The sequence below is a fragment of the Daucus carota genome, chromosome 8 (genome assembly GCF_001625215.2).
Source record: "Daucus carota subsp. sativus chromosome 8, DH1 v3.0, whole genome shotgun sequence".
Classification (NCBI taxonomy): Eukaryota; Viridiplantae; Streptophyta; class Magnoliopsida; order Apiales; family Apiaceae; genus Daucus; species Daucus carota.
In genome coordinates, this window is record NC_030388.2 from 29,076,695 (window position 1) to 29,096,326 (window position 19,632).

Consider the following 19,632-nt stretch of genomic DNA (forward strand, 5'->3'; position numbering starts at 1 on the left):
TACTTATTATTTTTACTTGTGTTTGGTTGGGGTTAATAATTCCAGAAGGAATGTAATGAAAGATGAACTATCCTATGGACAATTTTTATGAAATTTTATTCCTTCCTCCGTTCCATTCCTTATATCATGTAATAGATATCACACCTTTAATTTGAGATGGAATGCTCCATACTCTTCCATCCTCAATTTCTTCTCAAATCTCATCATAGCAATTTTGCACTTCCGAAAAAAAATTCCAAAACTTTCTTCCTATCGATGTTAGTTTCAAGTATTTTTACTCATTCCATTCCACTCTCCCCAACCAATCATTCCATTCCACTCTCCCCAACCAAACACAACATAAGGCTCAGTGAAGGCGTGACAGTGTGAGTGCTGAACTTTTAGACCAAAACCAAAATATCAACACATCAATAATATAACACATGCTGCAGCTAAAACAAAGTTTTTTCCTCTAATTTGAACAACCAGTTTACAGTGGACAAAAGCACTCTCCATTGTTACAATTAGCTGATGAGGGGACCCTTCATCCTTCCATGCTTCTTTCTACATACAATTTTTTTCATAAAAGGGAAAAAAGGAAAAATCCACAGAAAAATTAAATTAACCACTCAAGTTCTAAAATTGAAGGCCGTGCTCCCTAGCAGCATTAGCAAGGGCTTCAATGCGTCCATGGTAAGGGTATCCACCTCGATCAAAGGCCACTTTGGTGATACCTTTGTCAATGCAGGACTTTGCTATCACTTCACCTACTTTCTTTGCTACATCCTGACCAAAAAATTAAATATAATTGCAATGACTCAGTTGGCGCTTTCCATCATTGAGGTCATAATAGGAATGGCGCAATTCTTATAAAACAACTGGAACATGTCAATGCCATTTTCTTGATGAATATGTATGGTGCTTAAAATCCTGTTGGTAGTCATTGCAAATTTGTTGAAAGCAAATTAGCTAATAAGTGGTTTTGGACTGAAAGGATCTAAATGATTAATTTTAATAACCTCACATGTAGAAATCCATATAGAATCTTGTTTAGATACAAAAATAATACACCGTATGTTTTACCAGGTAGACATATATAACAATCTATATCTGACTACAAAAACAGGTTGCGGATAAATTATGGAAAACTGAATGTACTAGATGTTGAAGATTTAATACTACGTACACGATATGAGTACAGTTGTTGCAATGCAACATCTCAGGTCAGCTGAAGTGACAAATATCGGTCTCATAATTAGATAACTTTTTTATGTTGAAGTCAAGATGTTCTAGAGTTCATTAGTCTTTTTCCATATATATACTATCAAGTTAATTAACTAGCATGTCAACTTACAATAGTGGGACCAGCGCTGAAGTCAAACTCCTCTGAGATAGGTTTCTGCATTGTTGAAGCTGACGCAAGAGTATGCATCTTTGTGTCGTCGATCACTTGCACATATAAATGCTTGTTGGAGCGGAAGACACTCAATCTTGGTCTTTCCGTGGTCCCTTCAACCTACAAGAACAGTATATAGTGACTTTATAGCACAATAGGTGTCTTGTTATCATTAAGCAGAACCCTTTTCATAATAGAGTTCATCATATATAACTAAAACATTACAAATACTGCATTATGCAATTCAAGTAGGAACTGAATTGTGACTTATGCTTTAGTCCTCGTAGAATCCCAGTAAACAAATTAACCATATATTGTGGAGTTGGTAGACCTCCTGACGTGGAGCATTGTGCACTGGGATTGAGCATTTTTACCATTATAAATTGGTCTAATGAATAGAGACTAAAATTCGACAAAACAATTGATGGTTTGATTTTTTTTTTAAATATGGCGATGAGTTATGACGAAGACTCAGGTGGCAATTCGAGGACACTCTCTGGTCACTATTCTCTAGTTCTAAGTTGACACAAATATCTAATGCATTAGAAATTGATATCCACAATGCTTGATCAGCAGGTGAAGTAAACGGATTGCTAACCTAATGAGAATCAGAAAATGAACGCTGGATACAAAATTGGTCAGCTTACTTTGCTTCACAAATCAAAGTACTATTATCACATATAAGTGCCAGAAGAAAAATACCTAGCAGTACACAAGATATTTTCATTGCCTTGCAATTAAGCAAAGAAAAAAAAAACAGAGAAGAACTTAAGAAATTGAAGGGAAGTCAAAATAAGAGTTTAGTAACACATACACAAAGCCAAACATTAAAACTTTACCACCTAGACATTGATAAAATATGACTCCAATATTTCTAATTCTTGACTGCACACCTGTATCCAAACACACTTGTGCTTGATTAAGAGAACGATTTTTTTTTTTTTTTTTTGGGGGGGGGGGGGGGGGGGGGGGGGGGTGCATTAGAATGAAATTTGTTATATTTAAGAAGTAAATAGATAACTTTTTTTTTTGTTCACTCTTCCCTTTTATACTTCATCATTTCATCTCATACCTTCTTCACTATAATTTTCTAACCTCCCCAGGTTGCAAAAATCACAAGATACTACTTCAAACATACCAAAACACAACAATTCACTAACCAATTGACAAAAGAATGCAGCAGCTGAGCCACCAACATAAATCAAATCAAACCAAGTTCATACCAAACCACATTATTCCAAAATCAAGAATAAGCAAATGGGCAGGCACAGAATCAAGAATAAACAAACCAGCAAGTACAAAATCAAGAAAAAGCAAATGGGTAAGCACAAAATCAAGAATCATCAAATGGGTCAGCACAAAATCAAGAAAAAGTAAATGGGTAGGCACAAAACCAAGAACAAGCAAATGGGTAGGCACAAAATGTAGATACATACAGATAAAAGTAAGTGAAATGGAGAAAAGAGGGACCTTCTTGCGGATACGAACGTGACGAGCAACACGATTGTCTTGCCTGGTTCTTGCCTTGGCCTCAACAACTAGTGACTGATAGTGTGGCTTCGGAGCTGATGGCAAAGATGGAAGCTTTGGCCGGAGAAATGGGGGGTGTTGAGAGTAGGACAGAGAAGCGCCGGGGAGAAATGATAAGGAAGAAGCTGAAGCCATCTTTACAGAGTCCAGTGTTGTAGATAAGGTGTGTGTATGTAATTCGTATATATTTGGAAAATTTCACACCCAAATTTCAGGGTTGTTTTTATTTGAGAGAATTGAAAATGGGGAAGTTTTTTTTATTATAAATAAGCGCGGAGATTAGAAATTGTAAAATACTAGAGTATCCAATTTTTTTCAAATATTAATGTATCATCTTTATAATCGGGAACTTTACAAATAATATTTACATCAAATCTCAGTTATGTTTAAAAATACTAGATATCTGGTCCTTTTTTCTTCAAAAAAGATATCTGGTCCTTTTTTAAATCGTAAAAGCTTTCCTTGTAAAGATCTCAACTAATAATATTTAATAATATATACATCATTGGTTAAAAAAACACATCAGAATTAATTGGCTAACCTACCCATTTAAAATTTATCAAAAAAATAAAATAATTTCCTAGATAATTCAAAATATAATCAATAGATTGGTAAAATATCCTTTTAAGAATTAATCGAGATTTTTTAACAAAATCATGAAACTTTAAAAGTCGGAGCATAGAACATTAACAAGAAGTATCAGCAGAATCTTATTTCGTGTAAATGAATTCGGCACTTCTCTACACTCTTCAGGTTACTTCACATCGCAAGTTGAAACAGGAAAGACGGAGAGAGGCTAGAGTTTCTGGCTTTTGTTCTTCTACGAAGTGCAAAATTCATACTTTATAATTTCCCACAATAATCTAAAGAAGAAATTACAAGAGTAAATGTAAATAATACATTGTATATAATTGGGCGCCCCATTACTTTTTTTCTACATTCATACAAAAACAGGCACATCGTTCCCGCCCACAAAAACAAAAAAAAAGGCACATCTTAATTTAATCTTAAGAGTAAATTACAAGAGTTTTCTTATCTCATTTGTTCATACGAGGATGGCACATCATGCAGCGGATGGCCTTTCAAGTTTCTCTCAATTATCCGCCTTGCTAGAGACACTTGTTTCCCGACCACAAAAACAAAGGCTTTTCCAACACCCCCAGCACCTCTGGCAGTTCTTCCAACTCGACGCACATATTCACTTGGGTCACGAGGGAAATCAAAGAGTATGACATGATTCACACCAGTAAAGTCAATTCCACGTGATGCTCTGCGGAAGAACAAGCATCTCAATTTAAGTCAAGTGACAGATAATAGTACTATTTCCTAAGACTAACTACAATACACTGTTTATGTTCTTTTTGCTATTAAGGGAGCTTAACTAAAAGAAATTTTGAAAAGCAAGAAAGAGTGGACATTTAAAAATTATCAAGTGTGTTAGTACAGGAATGAAGTCAAGTGTACCTGTCAGTGCACACCAAAAACAGGCTGTCTTTCCGCTGAGAGCTGCGGAACTCCTCCATATTTGCAAGTCTGGTTTCTTGTGCCAAAGCCGCATGAAAAGGTAGAGCTCTCACTCGATATTCATTTCTATCAAACCGTTGTAATGCATTCTCGACTTTTCTGCATGTCTCAATCTATACATGGGAAACGCCACTCAGCTTTTATAAGAAAAGGACTTTCACCATTACTATACACGATGCAAAATTTGATATGGATATACCTGAACTTACCTTGTTACAGAAAATTATTGTCTTGGCAACTTGCCTTTCCGCCACAAGTCGCAGCAGAGCAGTTTTTTTGTTCAGAAATGCTGTTTCTGGAGTTTTTTCTGCTCCATCATCCCCACTGCAATCCACCAGGATCTGGAAACAAAATCTAGTTAAACTTGTACGAAACAAAAGAGTTGATTTTTAAAAAAAAACATCTGCAGACTTCTGATCCATTAAATGAATATATGTAAAGCATTTTATAAACTCTAGCATAGACACGGTAATATTTTTTTAATACTGAAAAGCTGATGGTTCAGAAAATACCAAGACATCTCCATACAGAGAGACCAAGAATCAAACCCATTATTTGATTTCATTTGTAATAGAATAAGTACGAATAGCTTTTTAGCAGACCCCAGGAACAAATGGTTAGGAAACTCTGGCAAACAATTTTACCACAAAGGCAATTACAAAATAAGCGACCTGATTGTGAATGCGATGTGAGGATAGAACTTCTATTAGAAATTTTACCTCCTCAAGCCCAGGGCTTGTCCTGTGCATACCAGGCCCCATAATAACTTCACAATCTGGAAATACTTCAACTAGCTTGTTGTATATGTTCACTGGTAAAGTCGCAGTAACAAAGAGGTATTGTGTGGTATAAGGCGAAGAGTTCATTAATATTTGCAATGCTGGCTCGAAATCTTCATGACTATAGAGTATGTCTACCTCATCTAATACAGTGCTGAATAAAAATTAGAGATAACATTAGCAATGATAAATTCCCAGTTCTAAAATATTTGATAGCTAGCAAAAGAATGCTCCACATACAAATGAAAAATGCTGCTACGGGGTCCCTAATTAATTTTATATTAAGTAACAACACCAAATTATACATCAACTAAACTAGTACTTAAATTTTCTTTGTAAATTATTTCAAGACCCCTACTGAGAGGTGATAACTTGAGTCACTTGACAATGTAACATGACAGACCATCATCACCACATTGACGTGTCCCAAACATTTCACACACATAGGATCATATTGTCAATGTGAGACATCCCTATAGTTAATAAATGGACGCATGACATGTCATAATCATCTCTCAACCATGCAATATGTATAAAAACCTCTAAGTAGAAACTACTAACTTACCATGTTAGATTAGTCAACTGCAAGAAGCCTTCTTTGACTAAATAAGTGAGTCGACCAGGTGTTACTATTAGAACATCTAACTCCTGACGGAGACTTTCCAGCTGCGTTTTCTGTTTAAAACCTCCTGTGGCAACCATAGATCGGAATGGGACACCAAACTTTGACATCAAACGACAGTTAGTTAAGACCTGCAAAAGTTATACCACGTTACCAACATCAGAAGATTAATCTTGACAAACAAACGTGAAACCATCTATACAAATCTTATTAATGCTTCTTTATGTTTCATGGATGTTGCTTACATAAACAAAGATCAGAGTTTCTCTATTTTTGCTGGATGTATTATTAATAAAAAGTCTTTTTTTCCCCCTACTAAATCAATATCAGGCTCTTCTTACCACTACACCAAAAAACAATCAGCTCTTTAAGGAACGATGTATATACATACAATTGTACAAGCAAAAACAACTACAAACTCTGATGAAAAAGAGACTGTTGGAGAATCACTATTGCAATAAGATAAATATTGATGACAAGATTAATGATTGAAGATATCAATATTATAGTGAATATTAAATGCATACATATGGCATGGTATGGATTTAGCATAAAGGAAAGAATAGGAAATCGGAACAGTGTTAAACATTATGCAGTGTAGAAGCATGGTCAAGTACAGAAACATGGGCATACATATGTAAACAATAAAGCAAAAGAGATAGCACGAAGGAACTACAAGAAAGAGTTGCAGTAGCCAAGTGCTATCAGACAATTTAGACCTGAGAAGCCAACTCGGCTGTCGGTACTAGTATGACTACTCGTGGATTTTGTGGTAAGGATTTTCCAATTCCTTCAAGCTCTTCTTGCCTAATGCGTTGAATTACTGGTAAGAGATATGCCAGAGTTTTCCCAGATCCACTTTGATCAGCAATAATGCAGCTCTTTTTTTCAAAAACAGGTGCAAATGCCATAGCCTGCAATCATAGACTTCAACATATTAAAGTTATACTTCCAAAAACGAATGTACTACAAAAGACTATTACTGTAAATAGTTTTCATGATTTCAGACTGTTTATATGAATTATCCCAGTGATCATATATCTATTAATACATTATACTCATATACCTGAATATGTGAAGGGCGGTTAAATAGCCGACTCTTCAGAGCTTCCATCATATATTCAGTACAGCCCATATCTTTAAAGGACTTTCTGCTAAAAAAATCGCTATCAGCATTTCCCTTCTTCCCTTTCTTTGGATAAACTGTTGGCCTATATTCATATTCATCCTCCATGGGCACACCACGGCTCCACCCTCGAAATGAAGAAGCAGAGGTTCTTGTATCAGAAGCTCTAGAATCAGTCCTCTGGTATTTTGGGGATCTAGTCTGATGCTTAGGTACTTCGTCAACTTCATCTTCATCAACATCCTCATAATCCTCCATGTCTTCTCTTGTCATGGCCTTTCTTTGCGTTGTATCTTGCTTATCCTGTGATCGACCAGCTCTTGTAACATTCAACTTATCTCTGAGAGCATCAAAATTTCTCCGTACAGCTAACTTCTCATTCTCATCAGGTGAATCAGCCGAGGTATCAGAAAAAGTACCTTTAGAGGCTTTATCAACATACTCACGTCCTCTAACCGTCTGCTGCGATGAGGAAGTTGCTCTCGCAAGCTTTCTTACTTTCTGGACTTTCAATCTTCCAAAATTTCCTGCTAAACTTTTATTTCCTGCTGCGGAAAATGCAAAAGCAACTTCAAAACAGAAGATAGCAAGATATAATCCCCACATTAAGCGGAGAAGCAAGCATTTAGTAATATTTCATAATCTTCATTTCGAGCACCTAAAATCTATGTAACTTGGACTCTTCATTTTGTCTTCAAGTACCCGTGTCGGACACTCGACAATCGGACATGGACACTTGGACTAGGACACTTATTTTAGGCCAAATACATGTATATTTTTCAGAATATGACCGAGTCCGACACATGAACACATATCCATGTCGGACACTTCTAACTGAATCCGAATAACAAAGCCTAAAATATACATCTTCTAGACTAAAAGTGTACCACCGTGGTAACGCAGCCCTTGCTTGCTCCGACTGAACATTCTTTTTCTAATTATAACGAGATTTCGAAGTCCATAGACAACAATTTTAATATTAATCAAATAGCTATAGCTATTGCGATATTTTTGTCACCAAAACCCGATCTCCCTACTCCACTCCATTCATTAATTGTTGCTTGATTACAACTTCGACTCCATTTCCCTCCATCCTAAACAACATTATACTTCCCGAAAAAACCAAAACATTTTCTCGCAAACAAACACTACACTAACATAAACACAAACACAATTTCACCAAATAACACACACACACACACAAACATAAATCACCCATCCATTACCTCTACTTTCAGAATCCGAACCACTACGCCTACTCGCACTCACACTAATCTTCTTCTCCGGCTTCCACTTCAGCACATCTTTCGAAACACCAGAATCGTCCACGTCATCATCATCTTTCTCATCTCCCCATACAATAACCTTTTCGCCAGTCTCGTCGTCGATAAGCTCGTACGCTCCCGCAGTCTCCAATTTTCTTCGCGTATAAGCAGCTCTCGCCACAATTGAAACCCTAGAACCACCTCCGCCACTATCACTACACTTTCTTCTCCATTTCGGTGTGTAACTGGTAGCGTTATCATTGTTGTGGTTTTTGCAGGTGGTGGTGAAGGAGAGAGAGGGGCGGCGGAGAGCTTCGGTCCGGCGGAACTCGAAGCTTATCGCCGGCGGTAATTTCGCTAGCATTTCTTTTCCGGTTCGGTGAGACGATAAGAAAGTGGATAATAATAACTTAACTTGGGAATTTATCAAATATACTACTTTTTAGGATCTTATTTGCAAAAATACCATCTTCCTAAATTAATAGCATATTTACTAAACTAAGTTTCTAAATTGCAAAAATAATATCCCCTCCCCCTGCAACTAAATGCAACTTCATATGCAACTGAATGCCTGATTTCAAGTTCCAATCTCCAAATGTCATTTTCGACCTCATCATTGGAATCCATATATATATATATATATATATATATATATATATATATATATAGAGTTAAGTTCTATGGAGTACATAAAAACATTGGAGTATTGGAGTACAAATCATAATTTTTTAGTTTAATCATAAATAATATCTATGATTACCCAAATTTATATATAATTTATCATTTATATGTAGTATTAAACATAATTGTCAATTAATCATTAATATCTTTCAACTTTAACAAGCATTAAGATTGTTGTTCTGCTTATAAGTTATATTGCAGAACATAATGTCCTACGATTTATAAAAATCACTGTTTTATCTTTTGATTACAATGTTTATGTTGTAGAACATAATCTGCAGGTTGTCGGATGTTTACAAATATTGTATAACAAAAAAAAAAATAAGATTTAAGTGACTAGATTATATTGTATCAATTTTGTACTCCAATACTCCAATATTTTTTGTACTCCATTGAACTTGACTCTATATATATATATATATATATTCTGAAAATCTGGTCGAAAATGACATTTGAAAAGTGGAACTTGAAATCAGGCATTTAGTTGCATTCAGTTGCATTTGGTTGCATTCAGTTGATTCTATTTTGATCTAATGGCCCCGCCAGGGGCACCCATACATCAGTTGTAATTTACAGTTTTCAGTTGCATTTAGTTGCTTATGAGATTGCATATTCAGTTGAATATTGCCCCTGCGGGGCTTGCAACCCAAATCCACCACAATATCACCCCACCCTAAAAAAATTCAGTTGCTTATGAGGTTGCATTCAGTTGATTCTATTTTGATTTAATGGCCACGCCAGGGGCACCCATACATCAATTGTAACTTACAGTTTTCAGTTGCATATGAGATTGCATTCAACCATATGCAACTGAATGCAACCTCATATGCAACTGCAACTCCTGATTTCAAGTTCCCGTTCTCAAATGTCATTTTCGACCTCATCCTTGGAATCCATATATATACATGGATTCCAAGGATGAGGTCGAAAATGACATTTGAGAACCGGAACTTGAAATGAGGCATTCAGTTGCATGTGGTTGCATTCAGTTGCAGAACGGAGGGGTAGTATTTTTGCAATTTAGAAACTTAGTGTAGTAAAACTGCAAATAGCTATTATTGAGAAAAGTAAATTTGCAAAAATTTACTTTTTCCTATATATTTATGAAAAAACCCTTAATAACTTTTCTTTTCTTAAGAATGGATTCTAAATATTCCAAGGTGATAAATTAGAGGTTTAAAATATGAGAAATTTGAATACATGAATTATTAAAAATATAATAATAAAAATAAAACTGATTGATAGATAATATGAGAAATTTGAATATATGAATTATTAAAAATATAATAATAAAAATAAAACTGATTTACAAATAATTTGTGATTAATGAATAATTTTTGTTAGAGAAAATAAATAAAATAAAATAAGTTATCGAGAAAATATCTTAATCAACTTATTTCTAGTTTTAAATCAATTTCTCATTATTACACATTTTAGTTTTAAGTCACAGATAATACTCCCTTCGTCCGCCTCAATTGTTTACATCGAAGATGGGAGCTCGGTACGGTACGCATTCTAATACTCTCATAAAATATAGTTCGATAAATTATTTTCTTCTTCTGAATAAATATTTACTATCTAAATTTTTATACAAAAAACAAAAATTTAAAAAAAAGTTATGAAACTATGTTTTATATGCGCTTTAAAATACATGTCGAGCAATCAAAAAAAAAAAGTAAAAGAATGAGATGGAGATAGGAAGTATCACTTATCATGTGATTTATTCTCAATTTTAAGTCAATTTCTCATTTTTACATATGTCAATTTTAAATCAAAAACAACTAAATTTAAGCCAATGTTGTCAAAGCCCGTTTAATGAACTTAAACCTCATAACTTAACGTGACTATGACTTAATGTGAATTATGTGATATAAGTTGATTTATGGATTATTAAAAATATAATAATAAAAATAAAAATGATTTATAAGTAACTTATAACTTAAGAGTAATTTTTATCAAAAAAGAGTTTAAAATAATTAATTCATTAAAAAATATATCTCAAACTAACACTTAAAAAGTAAGTTTCTGACTTATTTCTCAATTCAAACCGATTTTATGATTTATTACGCTCCGGCAAACATGCTCTTAGTTTCAACTATCAATCATGTATCCTGATAGAAAAGAAGATACAGTATATATCAATCATGCTGCACGCCTCCACTGAAAATATACATTTGGCACCCAACTTATCGCAACAAGAAAATGCCTCCCAGAGATCATCTTACAAGAGAGGATTTATTTCTTCATATGAAAACATCACATTATCTGGTACCACTGATTTACATGTTGACCATAAATTACACATCTTGTTTAGAAGTCACATTATGGTTCAACGCAAGACTTTAATGAAGATTAAACAACACTTAAGCTGACAACGAGATGTAAACAAGAACTTGCAGCACTAAGAAGCCGTCTTCTCTTCCATGGTTGCGCACCCTAAGATAGAACCAAAAGCGGGAACACACATTGGTCTAGTTTCCCTCCAGTTCAATGGCCTAACCAGAGGGTCACAAAACCGAACTGAACTCAATTTAACAATGTCAAATCTCCCCACCCCCGATTCTTCCCACCTCAACACTCTGCCACCAAGTACATATAACTGCTTTCTTAACGCTGCAAAACCATAGCCAAAGGTTTCCAGTGGTCGAGGGTGATCAGGGAGATTTACAGGAGGAACTGAACCTACATGGCGCCATTCTCCTTTTTCAGTGTCTCTGCTCTTGATACAGCTCTCGCCCCAATCTACGACTGTGTATACAAGGTCATCGGTCATTACTTGGACAGCGAAGTGCATTGCCCTTGAGAAAGGCCAGACATCATCGACGGTGTACCATGTTCTTTCAGATGGATCAAAGACATCAGAAGTCTTCTGCTCGGGCAACCCTACCTGGTCACTTAAAACGTAAAATTTGCCTTGGTAAGACAATCCTAAGCAATCCATCAGCGGGCCGGGCATTGGTGGCAAATCTTCCCACCTGCATATGATTTATCTTCTGTGTAAGCTACTTAAATTATCAACTTGAGCAAATTAAGAAAAACACAGACCCGCCGTGAGATCTGGACTCTTGACACAAAAAGTGATCAGTATAACCAGGGTAAGGTGTGCTTACACAGGGCCCACAACAGGTAAAACTAGCACTGTTACATTTGACCTCTACTTTTATTTCCTTATATAGCATGAGTAAGACATATCGGGAGGACAGAGGTTGTATACATGATAATAAGGTTAATTTGACAGCACAGGAAACAAGACATATTCAACTGAGAAATAAGCATGTTGTAAGCTCTTGTCAACAAAAGAAGAAGCTGATGTTCAAGTCTTAAACAAATTTCCGCATAAGTTGACGAACAAATATATTGGTAAAAAATATGCAATAAAGACTCTAACTCAACCCAAGGGGACCAACCGAGTACCCTTGACCTTTTCTGTACATATAAATGTTATATTATGTTCAAAACATGAAATGTGGATGATTAAAAATATTCGCTAACCAATTAAAAACAGGACAAGATTTTAAGATCCTTGCATACATAATTTTTGACATCACAGAAATTGTACAACAGTTTCAGAGCATGTAGGGAGGCAGTTCTCATCATTTATACGCATAAAAATGTGACTTAAGAATCAAGTACTATTCTTATATATTTTATTGTTTGTGTCTCATTTATCATAATTTTTATATATTTTTTATTCGACTATGCTCTGGCTCTGCCAGAACGAAAATGTGCATCTTGGGCAACCTATTTCTAACTTCCCAAGGGCGAGTAGTTCTGTTGAGTGTTCTTCTGAGGATAGTAACCATTGATACAGAAGTCAATATTACAGAAGTAATGATATATAGGGAATGTAGAACTATAATAATATCAATAATCAAATATTTATGCCAAAAAATATTAATTTGATATATTTCCATGTTTGTCATGAAGTAAAGCTGTGTGATGCCTGATTTGGTAAAGACCATTCGTGAAAATATCTACTTCTAAATTAAACATAAAAAATGATATGGAAGTAAAAAAGAAATTAGTTACATCTATGAACCATACTTATCTGTCGCGAGATCATAAACTTCTACATCAGCAAGCCCTCTGGCACATTGTGAGGTGCGCCCCCCAGCAACATAAACCTTGCCACAGACCACAGAACAAGCAAAGTGTGACCGCGGAGTTCGCATACTTGCTGCTCTAGTCCAGCGTTTAGTAAACGGATCATACTGCACAACATCACTAGTTATGAAAGGCTTCTGATTTGGAAATATTGGATCACGTGGTGCATAGGAACCCCCAATCACCAGAAATTTATTACAGACTGTAACACATGAAAATCCGTAATGTTGACCAGTAGAGCTGTTTCCAGATATATTGGGAAGAGAATGCCATTTATCAGCCTCAGGATCGTAAGCAACCCACTGATTCTTAGAACCTTCAGTCAGAACAAACAACCAGTCTCCAGACCATCCCTCTCTAGCTTTGTAGTTGGAATAATCTGAGGAGCGTAACACATCTCTCCATCCTTTAGAGACAGTCTCTAGAATCCCGTGATAACCATGGGACAATTTTGCCAAACATCTCAGAGCTAAATCGTCAGGCAATCCAGGAATGATTGCTTGTTTATTTGTTTCCCTGACATAATGTATGACCAGATGATAACCAAAGATTTCATACAAGATACTAAGCGTCCCTTATATATGCAGTATGATAGCATGACCCATTTGATATATTATCTGACAATGAAAATGTAATGAATCACCAAAATAATGTATACCATGATGGTGCTAGTGCATCGGGACAAAAACCTTAGCTTCTATCATTCCTATTCATCATATATTTCTGAATAATGGTTTTGCTAGTATTGAGGTTTTTAAAAGCAACAGGTGAAAAGGATTATTTCAATAGTAATTCTAAACATATACTCCTATTACATAGATGTTTTAGTTAAGAGTGATTAAAAAATAAATGATTATTCTAGTTTGAATCACAAGCAGATAAACAAAATTCTTCATAATACTAGACAACATCTAAGCTCTCTGTAACTAAGAGGAGATAATGAGAATAATATTACAACTTCAATGTACAGATAATGATATATAAGATATATCCTAGAAGGCTAGAACCATTCCACACAAAGCAAATTTCTAAGCTCCATATTGCAAGGTCTAGAAGTCCTACCGATTAAGAATTGAATTCTGCCAACATAATTTCGTGATTTTATAAATTTCATCACCCTTTGTTTCGCTCAGATGACAAGTATATTATAATATTAATTAAACAATCAAAGGTAAAGGATTGAAAAAAAATTGAAGGCGGGAAAATCAATATTCGTTTCTTTGCATGGCAATTCTGTCGCTTAGTGGAAAGTTACACCACCGACAATGTAACGTTATATCTTTGAAAAGTAAAGTGACTTCATGTTTTTAATGCTTGGCGTATAACCAAGCAAATTTTAATGCAGTTACTAATTTAATCCAAAGTCTTACAGTTATGATTATATAGTTTCTCTATATACTGTAATAGCTCCTATTATGATTTGCTATTACTTCAATCCAAAGTCTTCATACTTACACAAATTGTTTCTCTATAAAATGGCTACACTTATGCTCCACTTGGTTGGATGGAATTAAATTAGGTGGGCATCTAATGAAATTTGTACTATTTTTAATAACTTTCTTTCCATTTCCCTTCCATCCACAAAGATTTATACTAGAGCTAGACTTCGCGATAATAGGGATGACTACCTCATTCCTACCTCCGTTCATAATATTCAAAATGCTCATAATAATACTCTTTTGTCTAGCCTTCATTTGTTTTCACAATTTCTTTGCATTTCTTCCGATCAAACGTAGCATTTATAACTTTCTCATACAAGCAACATCTATATATATGTGCGTGTGTGTGCTTGTGTGTGCGTGTGCGTGTAAAGTTGTTCATATCAGCATACACCAATTTATAATTTTATTTTACGACAGGTTCAGAGCATGCAACCCTACAAAACAATAGAATAGAACATAAACAAAATAAAATCTATAACAACATACTTTCACCAGCTGAACTAAAACTCAGTTTCCTAAAACTTCGAACGCCAAGAAAGCAAATTCATCATTTTAAGCTCAAATTTCAACAACAGATACCATCCAAACCGCAAAATAGTTTATAACACAAATAACCAATTCAATTCACAAACATTAGCATTAATATGTAACATTTAACTGCATTATATCTTACTATCTTAGCAATCTGAAAGATACATACAGCACCCACTACAAATTTGTAGAAAATCAATCAAGAATCATAAATTTCTACATTAAAAACCTAATTAGGTCAAAAGCTGGATAAGATATTCAAATAAAAGAAACCAATCAATGATATTATCATGTAATCATAAACCCATAAACAAAAATCATCACTTACATTAAACAAACAGCTATTAGATGAATTCAAGAAATGGTCTGAATTAGATCCATAAAGCTTCGAATTTTTTCCACTTTTTTTTTGACAAGCTTCAATTTTGATGAGCGGAAGATGATAAAGAGAACAAAGAAATTAAAGGGTCATGATCAATTTGAAGATATGTGAAGGCTCATTTGATCATCAGGAGTTTGGACACTGGATTGTTCATTTTTCGGACAACATATACGAACACAAACTACAGAAGGGTGGTTACTGGATCTGTTAAAATGATGGGCTCTGGCCCGGTCCGGAAAAGTCAGCCCGAATGAGTCCGGTCCGTATGGGATACATTGCATTATTTACATTTTGAATTGATGAATTAAGTTCTATGGACTACACAAAAACATTGGAGTATTGGAGTACAAATCATAAATTTTTAGTTTAATCATAAATAATATCTATGATTACCCAAATTTATATATAATTTATCATTTATATGTAGTATTAAACATAATTGTCAATTAATCATTAATATCTTTCAACTTTAACAAGTATTAAGATTGTTGTTCTGCTTATAAGTTATATTGCATAACATAATGTCCTACGATTTATAAAAGTCACTGTTTTATCTTTTGATTACAATGTTTATGTTATAGAACATAATCTGCAGGTTGTCGGATGTTTACAAATATTGCAGAACAAAAAAAATAGGATTCAAGTGACTAGATTATATTGTATCAATTTTGTACTCCAATACTTCAATATTTTTTTACTCCATAGAACTTGACTCTTAAATTGGTTGTTAAAACAATCGCATTCGGTCTACCAACACCTATTTTTCAATTAGACGGAATAAATAAAAATTCACCATTTTGTTAATGTGTGTTTATGGACATACCAGAAAGTCCGATATGTTATATAACTCGTTTGTTATAAAACCGATTAAGTTATTTTTTATTATATATCCCCTATAGCTTCTGATAATATTGTGCTTCCGAGTTACAGTATAAATGACGTAAAAGAGAAGAGATTGATGAATAATATTTTGATTCAAAACGTTTTAAATGAAAGAAGAGAACGTCATTTGCTTCCCTTATTTCAGGCAGTCCAGTTCTTATTCCCCCAAAATTGGACAGGTGATGCTGCTTTCTTAACTCAACTCAACTCAACTGTAACGAGAGCAAATTGGGTCGTTTATTTATATCAGTTGCAGGAACTCATGATATCCGACTACCCACAAACGAACTTAAAATGTACCAATTAGATATTTGGATCAATTATATAATTTCAATTTCTTGAAATCAAACCCAAAGCAAAAAAAATATATCGGAAATATACTTCAAAAGCAAAACAAACACGGAATATAGGAAAAGCATTATCCTGGAGTGACTAAATCTGGTATACATCCTTCTGTTCCTAATGTCTCAACGATTTACTTTCAGAAGGGGAAAAACTAATAAGGGTCTAGGCTTAACTTACATGACACAGAACTAAAGAACGAGAGCAATATGTATATGTATGATTCTCTGAACAACAAAAACTGTAAAAGCCTATATGACAAAATGCTATCAAGATCCATGCGTGGAAACAACACAAATTCCAAGGTCTTCCGGCATTAAAGCTATCAATACTCAGGGATGGATCGGAAGCTATAGCCCTGGGCACCCCTCCATGAGTAGTAGGCAACACGAGTCTCATAGAAACCTGCAGCCACACTATTGGGTTAATCTCAAAAGAATCAATCATCCCTAGCCACTCATTATCTAGCACGTGACAGGTGGCATTACATAATACTACCAAGAGAATTCAAATGGTATTGAGTAAAACATGCAAAACATGATATGGGGAATTCTTCGATATCCAGAGATTGTAAACCTTGGAAAGATCAAAAGTAAGAGCAAACTTTTTAAGATTTGATTAATATACTTGCGAGTCACTACATTATTTTTATGAAATCAATGATTTGCGCTATTGTCATGACTGATATTAATTACTCTCTTATCATACTTAAAGTTGCTACTTATAGGTGACTTAGTAAACCTATAAAGACATATCAAACATATAGCAGCTGGTCATGAATAAACTAAGCAAAAATTTCAGAACTATTGTGTACCAGTCCATCAGAGATCTTGGAAAACCAAACGATAGTATGAAAGGCTTCTTTACTTTTTGGTCCTACAACTACAGGCTTATGAAAACACAAATCCTCAGTAGAAAAATTAATCTCCAGATTATTGCCCCCCTTCCCCCTCTTCTCCATCTTAAAGCATACATCATTGGAGAGAGCTTTTAAGAGATTGTAGTCATAGAGAATAGAGATGGTCAATCCTTTGATTTTAAATCTCTAATTGCTAATAGGCATTATCAGTAAATGACCTTTAATAAGATTTACTAGTGCTTTGGAAAGTAAAACCCTATACTCCAAAAATTAGAATCTCTAGCTTCAGTTGTCACATTGGATGTTCATAATAAATATGTTAAGCCATCTTCCATAATTTCTCTTAAGCTCATTGCACGTGAGAAGTGTATTGTAAGTTTACGGCAAAACTAGCTACTGACAGGGTTAATTTATACAACTGACACAAATGTAGTAAGTTTCCGGCGAAGTAGCTAGTGATGGTGTTAATTCATACAATTGAAAAAGGATCAAAACATATAAAAAAATATGTTTCAGAATGCATATGTCCATACACTGTTTTTCCCAGAGCTAAAAGAATAAAGAAGAAGCTAATATGGAATGCAACTTGCATATACATACTAACAAAAAGTGAGTCTGACCATCATCAGTCAATCAATGTATGGTATGTATTTCAAACTTTCAAGAAACTCCAACATCACTGTCTCCAAAACTAAAAAACCATAGCTAGCAAAAAAAATCATAACTCCATATGACAACAAAATAGGTCCCCAATTCCCGTTGATAATAGAACAGAACAAACAACATACAAAGTAGCCCTAGGCATTTGTTTAATTGTTAATTTATATACACAAGATGACAAATATATATAGATCAGAGGATGTATTAGCATACCTGGGAGAAAGGTAAGAATCCCAAGTCCGAGCATGCCATATGCTTGGTATGGCTCCCCTCCCATGTGTCCTGTGTAAATGAAAAAGGCTAAAAAGAGAAGCCCACTTCCAATAGAGAGCAAGAAAAGTGCTAGTGCGATAGATTTCCAGGGAATTTCATTTGAGGGGTTTAATGAATAGTTGAAACGAGGATCCTCCCTCCCACCATTATTGTAGTAGTCATCATCATCAACGTCAAGATTACTATAACGGATATTACGCCTTGATGCCATGCCAATCCTCCTAATCAAGTTTATGCCAATTCCACAACCGTTTAACTTAAACAGACCCAAGCTGTATCCACTGTACGCCACACCAAATCTATCAGTGCATAGACATCGAAAGCGCATTAACAATATTATCCGACATGAATAAAAAAAAATGATTGCAATTCACTTAATTAGTAGGAAGTTCTCATGCCACATACAACTACGAAAACATTTTCGATTTGCAACCCACAAATGTCCCCCTAATTCTCTAAAACCCCGGAAATCGAAATGGCCCCCTAATTCTCTCTAACTCAAATCACCTCTATAAAAAGATTCAAAGCCATAAAAAAAAATACATGAAGGGGTACCTAAATCGCTAACACTTCACTACAATAACTACAACGATTAAAACCCTTCATACCCATTTCAAGAACCCAGATTATAACAAGCTAAACACTTGAGATCATAACTATAATTGTTTTACAATCAAATCATACAGCAACTAAATTTCAAGGGACATGAGTTACTACTACACAACAACTGATTTAATAATAGTACAGCACATTAAAAGACATAAATAGAAGGATATACATACAACCATTGATATACATACAACCATTAAGATATAGATACAGGGAGAGACTTACGAGTAAACCCAAGATTTGAGATCAAAAACAGGAAAGTTTGAATACAAAGTCACCGTCGCAAGGGAGAATATAGAACGTATGGTTTTGGGATGTGAAGTAATTTCGTTTAATATATATATTTTGCAAAGAATATTTGCTTTTTGCAAATTGTTTTGCTTAAGTTCGATTTTTAATTTTCGATCAATTCAATTAATTTGAAATTAATTTTTGTTTCTCTTCTTCCAAATAAACCAAATTAAAATGTTATCAATATTTTCTACTAATATATAATCAACAGATTATTAATAATATTGTATTTGGATGTTTAATAATTTTAGTTAACAAACAGAAAAAATTTAATAACAACATATTGTTTGAGATGATATGCTTATACAACTTTATTACAATACATTTTCGGTTTTTCTATTTAATATGATACAAG

The 19,632-nt window shown here is 34.4% G+C and overlaps 4 protein-coding genes across 6 annotated transcripts; all 4 read right to left on the minus strand.

Moving 5' to 3' along the window:
• Positions 1-426: 426 nt before the first annotated feature.
• Positions 427-3,077, minus strand: LOC108197520 (large ribosomal subunit protein uL18c). Its single transcript, XM_017365166.2, has 3 exons — positions 2,846-3,077; positions 1,334-1,495; positions 427-765 (listed from the first exon to the last, which is right to left on the minus strand). Exons 1-3 carry the CDS (start codon positions 3,038-3,040, stop codon positions 616-618), a joined length of 507 nt encoding a protein of 168 aa, XP_017220655.1. The 5' UTR covers positions 3,041-3,077; the 3' UTR covers positions 427-615.
• A 656-nt stretch (positions 3,078-3,733) lies between these two features.
• On the minus strand, positions 3,734-8,644 carry LOC108199685 (DEAD-box ATP-dependent RNA helicase 50). 2 transcript variants are annotated; one of them, XM_064083054.1, is made up of 8 exons: positions 8,183-8,644; positions 6,897-7,501; positions 6,550-6,744; positions 5,774-5,961; positions 5,149-5,362; positions 4,639-4,770; positions 4,370-4,542; positions 3,734-4,175 (listed from the first exon to the last, which is right to left on the minus strand). In XM_064083054.1, exons 1-8 carry the CDS (start codon positions 8,583-8,585, stop codon positions 3,938-3,940), a joined length of 2,148 nt encoding a protein of 715 aa, XP_063939124.1. In that variant the 5' UTR covers positions 8,586-8,644; the 3' UTR covers positions 3,734-3,937. The 2 variants fall into 2 exon arrangements, with proteins under 2 accessions (XP_063939124.1, XP_063939123.1); XM_064083053.1 differs by having other exon boundaries at positions 6,897-7,504; positions 8,183-8,643.
• Positions 8,645-11,088: 2,444 nt separating this feature from the next.
• Positions 11,089-15,539, minus strand: LOC108199854 (F-box/kelch-repeat protein At1g16250). The gene is made up of 3 exons (XM_064083291.1): positions 15,308-15,539; positions 12,947-13,522; positions 11,089-11,877 (listed from the first exon to the last, which is right to left on the minus strand). Coding segments are annotated over exons 1-3 (1,152 nt in total). The 5' UTR covers positions 15,310-15,539; the 3' UTR covers positions 11,089-11,303.
• A 1,060-nt stretch (positions 15,540-16,599) lies between these two features.
• Positions 16,600-19,355, minus strand: LOC108197730 (uncharacterized). Of its 2 annotated transcripts, none has more exons than XM_017365423.2 (3): positions 19,212-19,355; positions 18,318-18,658; positions 16,600-16,990 (listed from the first exon to the last, which is right to left on the minus strand). In XM_017365423.2, exons 2-3 carry the CDS (start codon positions 18,586-18,588, stop codon positions 16,911-16,913), a joined length of 351 nt encoding a protein of 116 aa, XP_017220912.1. In that variant the 5' UTR covers positions 18,589-18,658; positions 19,212-19,355; the 3' UTR covers positions 16,600-16,910. The 2 variants fall into 2 exon arrangements, with proteins under 2 accessions (XP_017220912.1, XP_017220913.1); XM_017365424.2 differs by having other exon boundaries at positions 18,318-18,676; positions 19,212-19,338.
• Positions 19,356-19,632: the final 277 nt, after the last annotated feature.

Coding starts and splice junctions, on each gene's coding strand:
- LOC108197520 (XM_017365166.2), bottom strand. CDS start 3,040: ATGGCTTCAGCTTCTTCCTTATCATTTCTCCCCGGCGCTTCTCTGTCC. Junction 1,496..2,845: donor ACGTTCGTATCCGCAAGAAG/GTCCCTCTTTTC, acceptor CTGTTCTTGTAG/GTTGAAGGGACCACGGAAAG. Junction 766..1,333: donor TCAGCGCTGGTCCCACTATT/GTAAGTTGACAT, acceptor TTTTTTGGTCAG/GATGTAGCAAAGAAAGTAGG.
- LOC108199685 (XM_064083053.1), bottom strand. CDS start 8,585: ATGCTAGCGAAATTACCGCCGGCGATAAGCTTCGAGTTCCGCCGGACC. Junction 6,745..6,896: donor ACCGCCCTTCACATATTCAG/GTATATGAGTAT, acceptor CTATGATTGCAG/GCTATGGCATTTGCACCTGT. Junction 4,543..4,638: donor CAATAATTTTCTGTAACAAG/GTAAGTTCAGGT, acceptor TCCCATGTATAG/ATTGAGACATGCAGAAAAGT.
- LOC108199854 (XM_064083291.1), bottom strand. Junction 11,878..12,946: donor TATGATCTCGCGACAGATAA/GTATGGTTCATA, acceptor AATCATATGCAG/GTGGGAAGATTTGCCACCAA.
- LOC108197730 (XM_017365423.2), bottom strand. CDS start 18,588: ATGGCATCAAGGCGTAATATCCGTTATAGTAATCTTGACGTTGATGAT. Junction 16,991..18,317: donor GATTCTTACCTTTCTCCCAG/GTATGCTAATAC, acceptor GTGTGGCTGCAG/GTTTCTATGAGACTCGTGTT.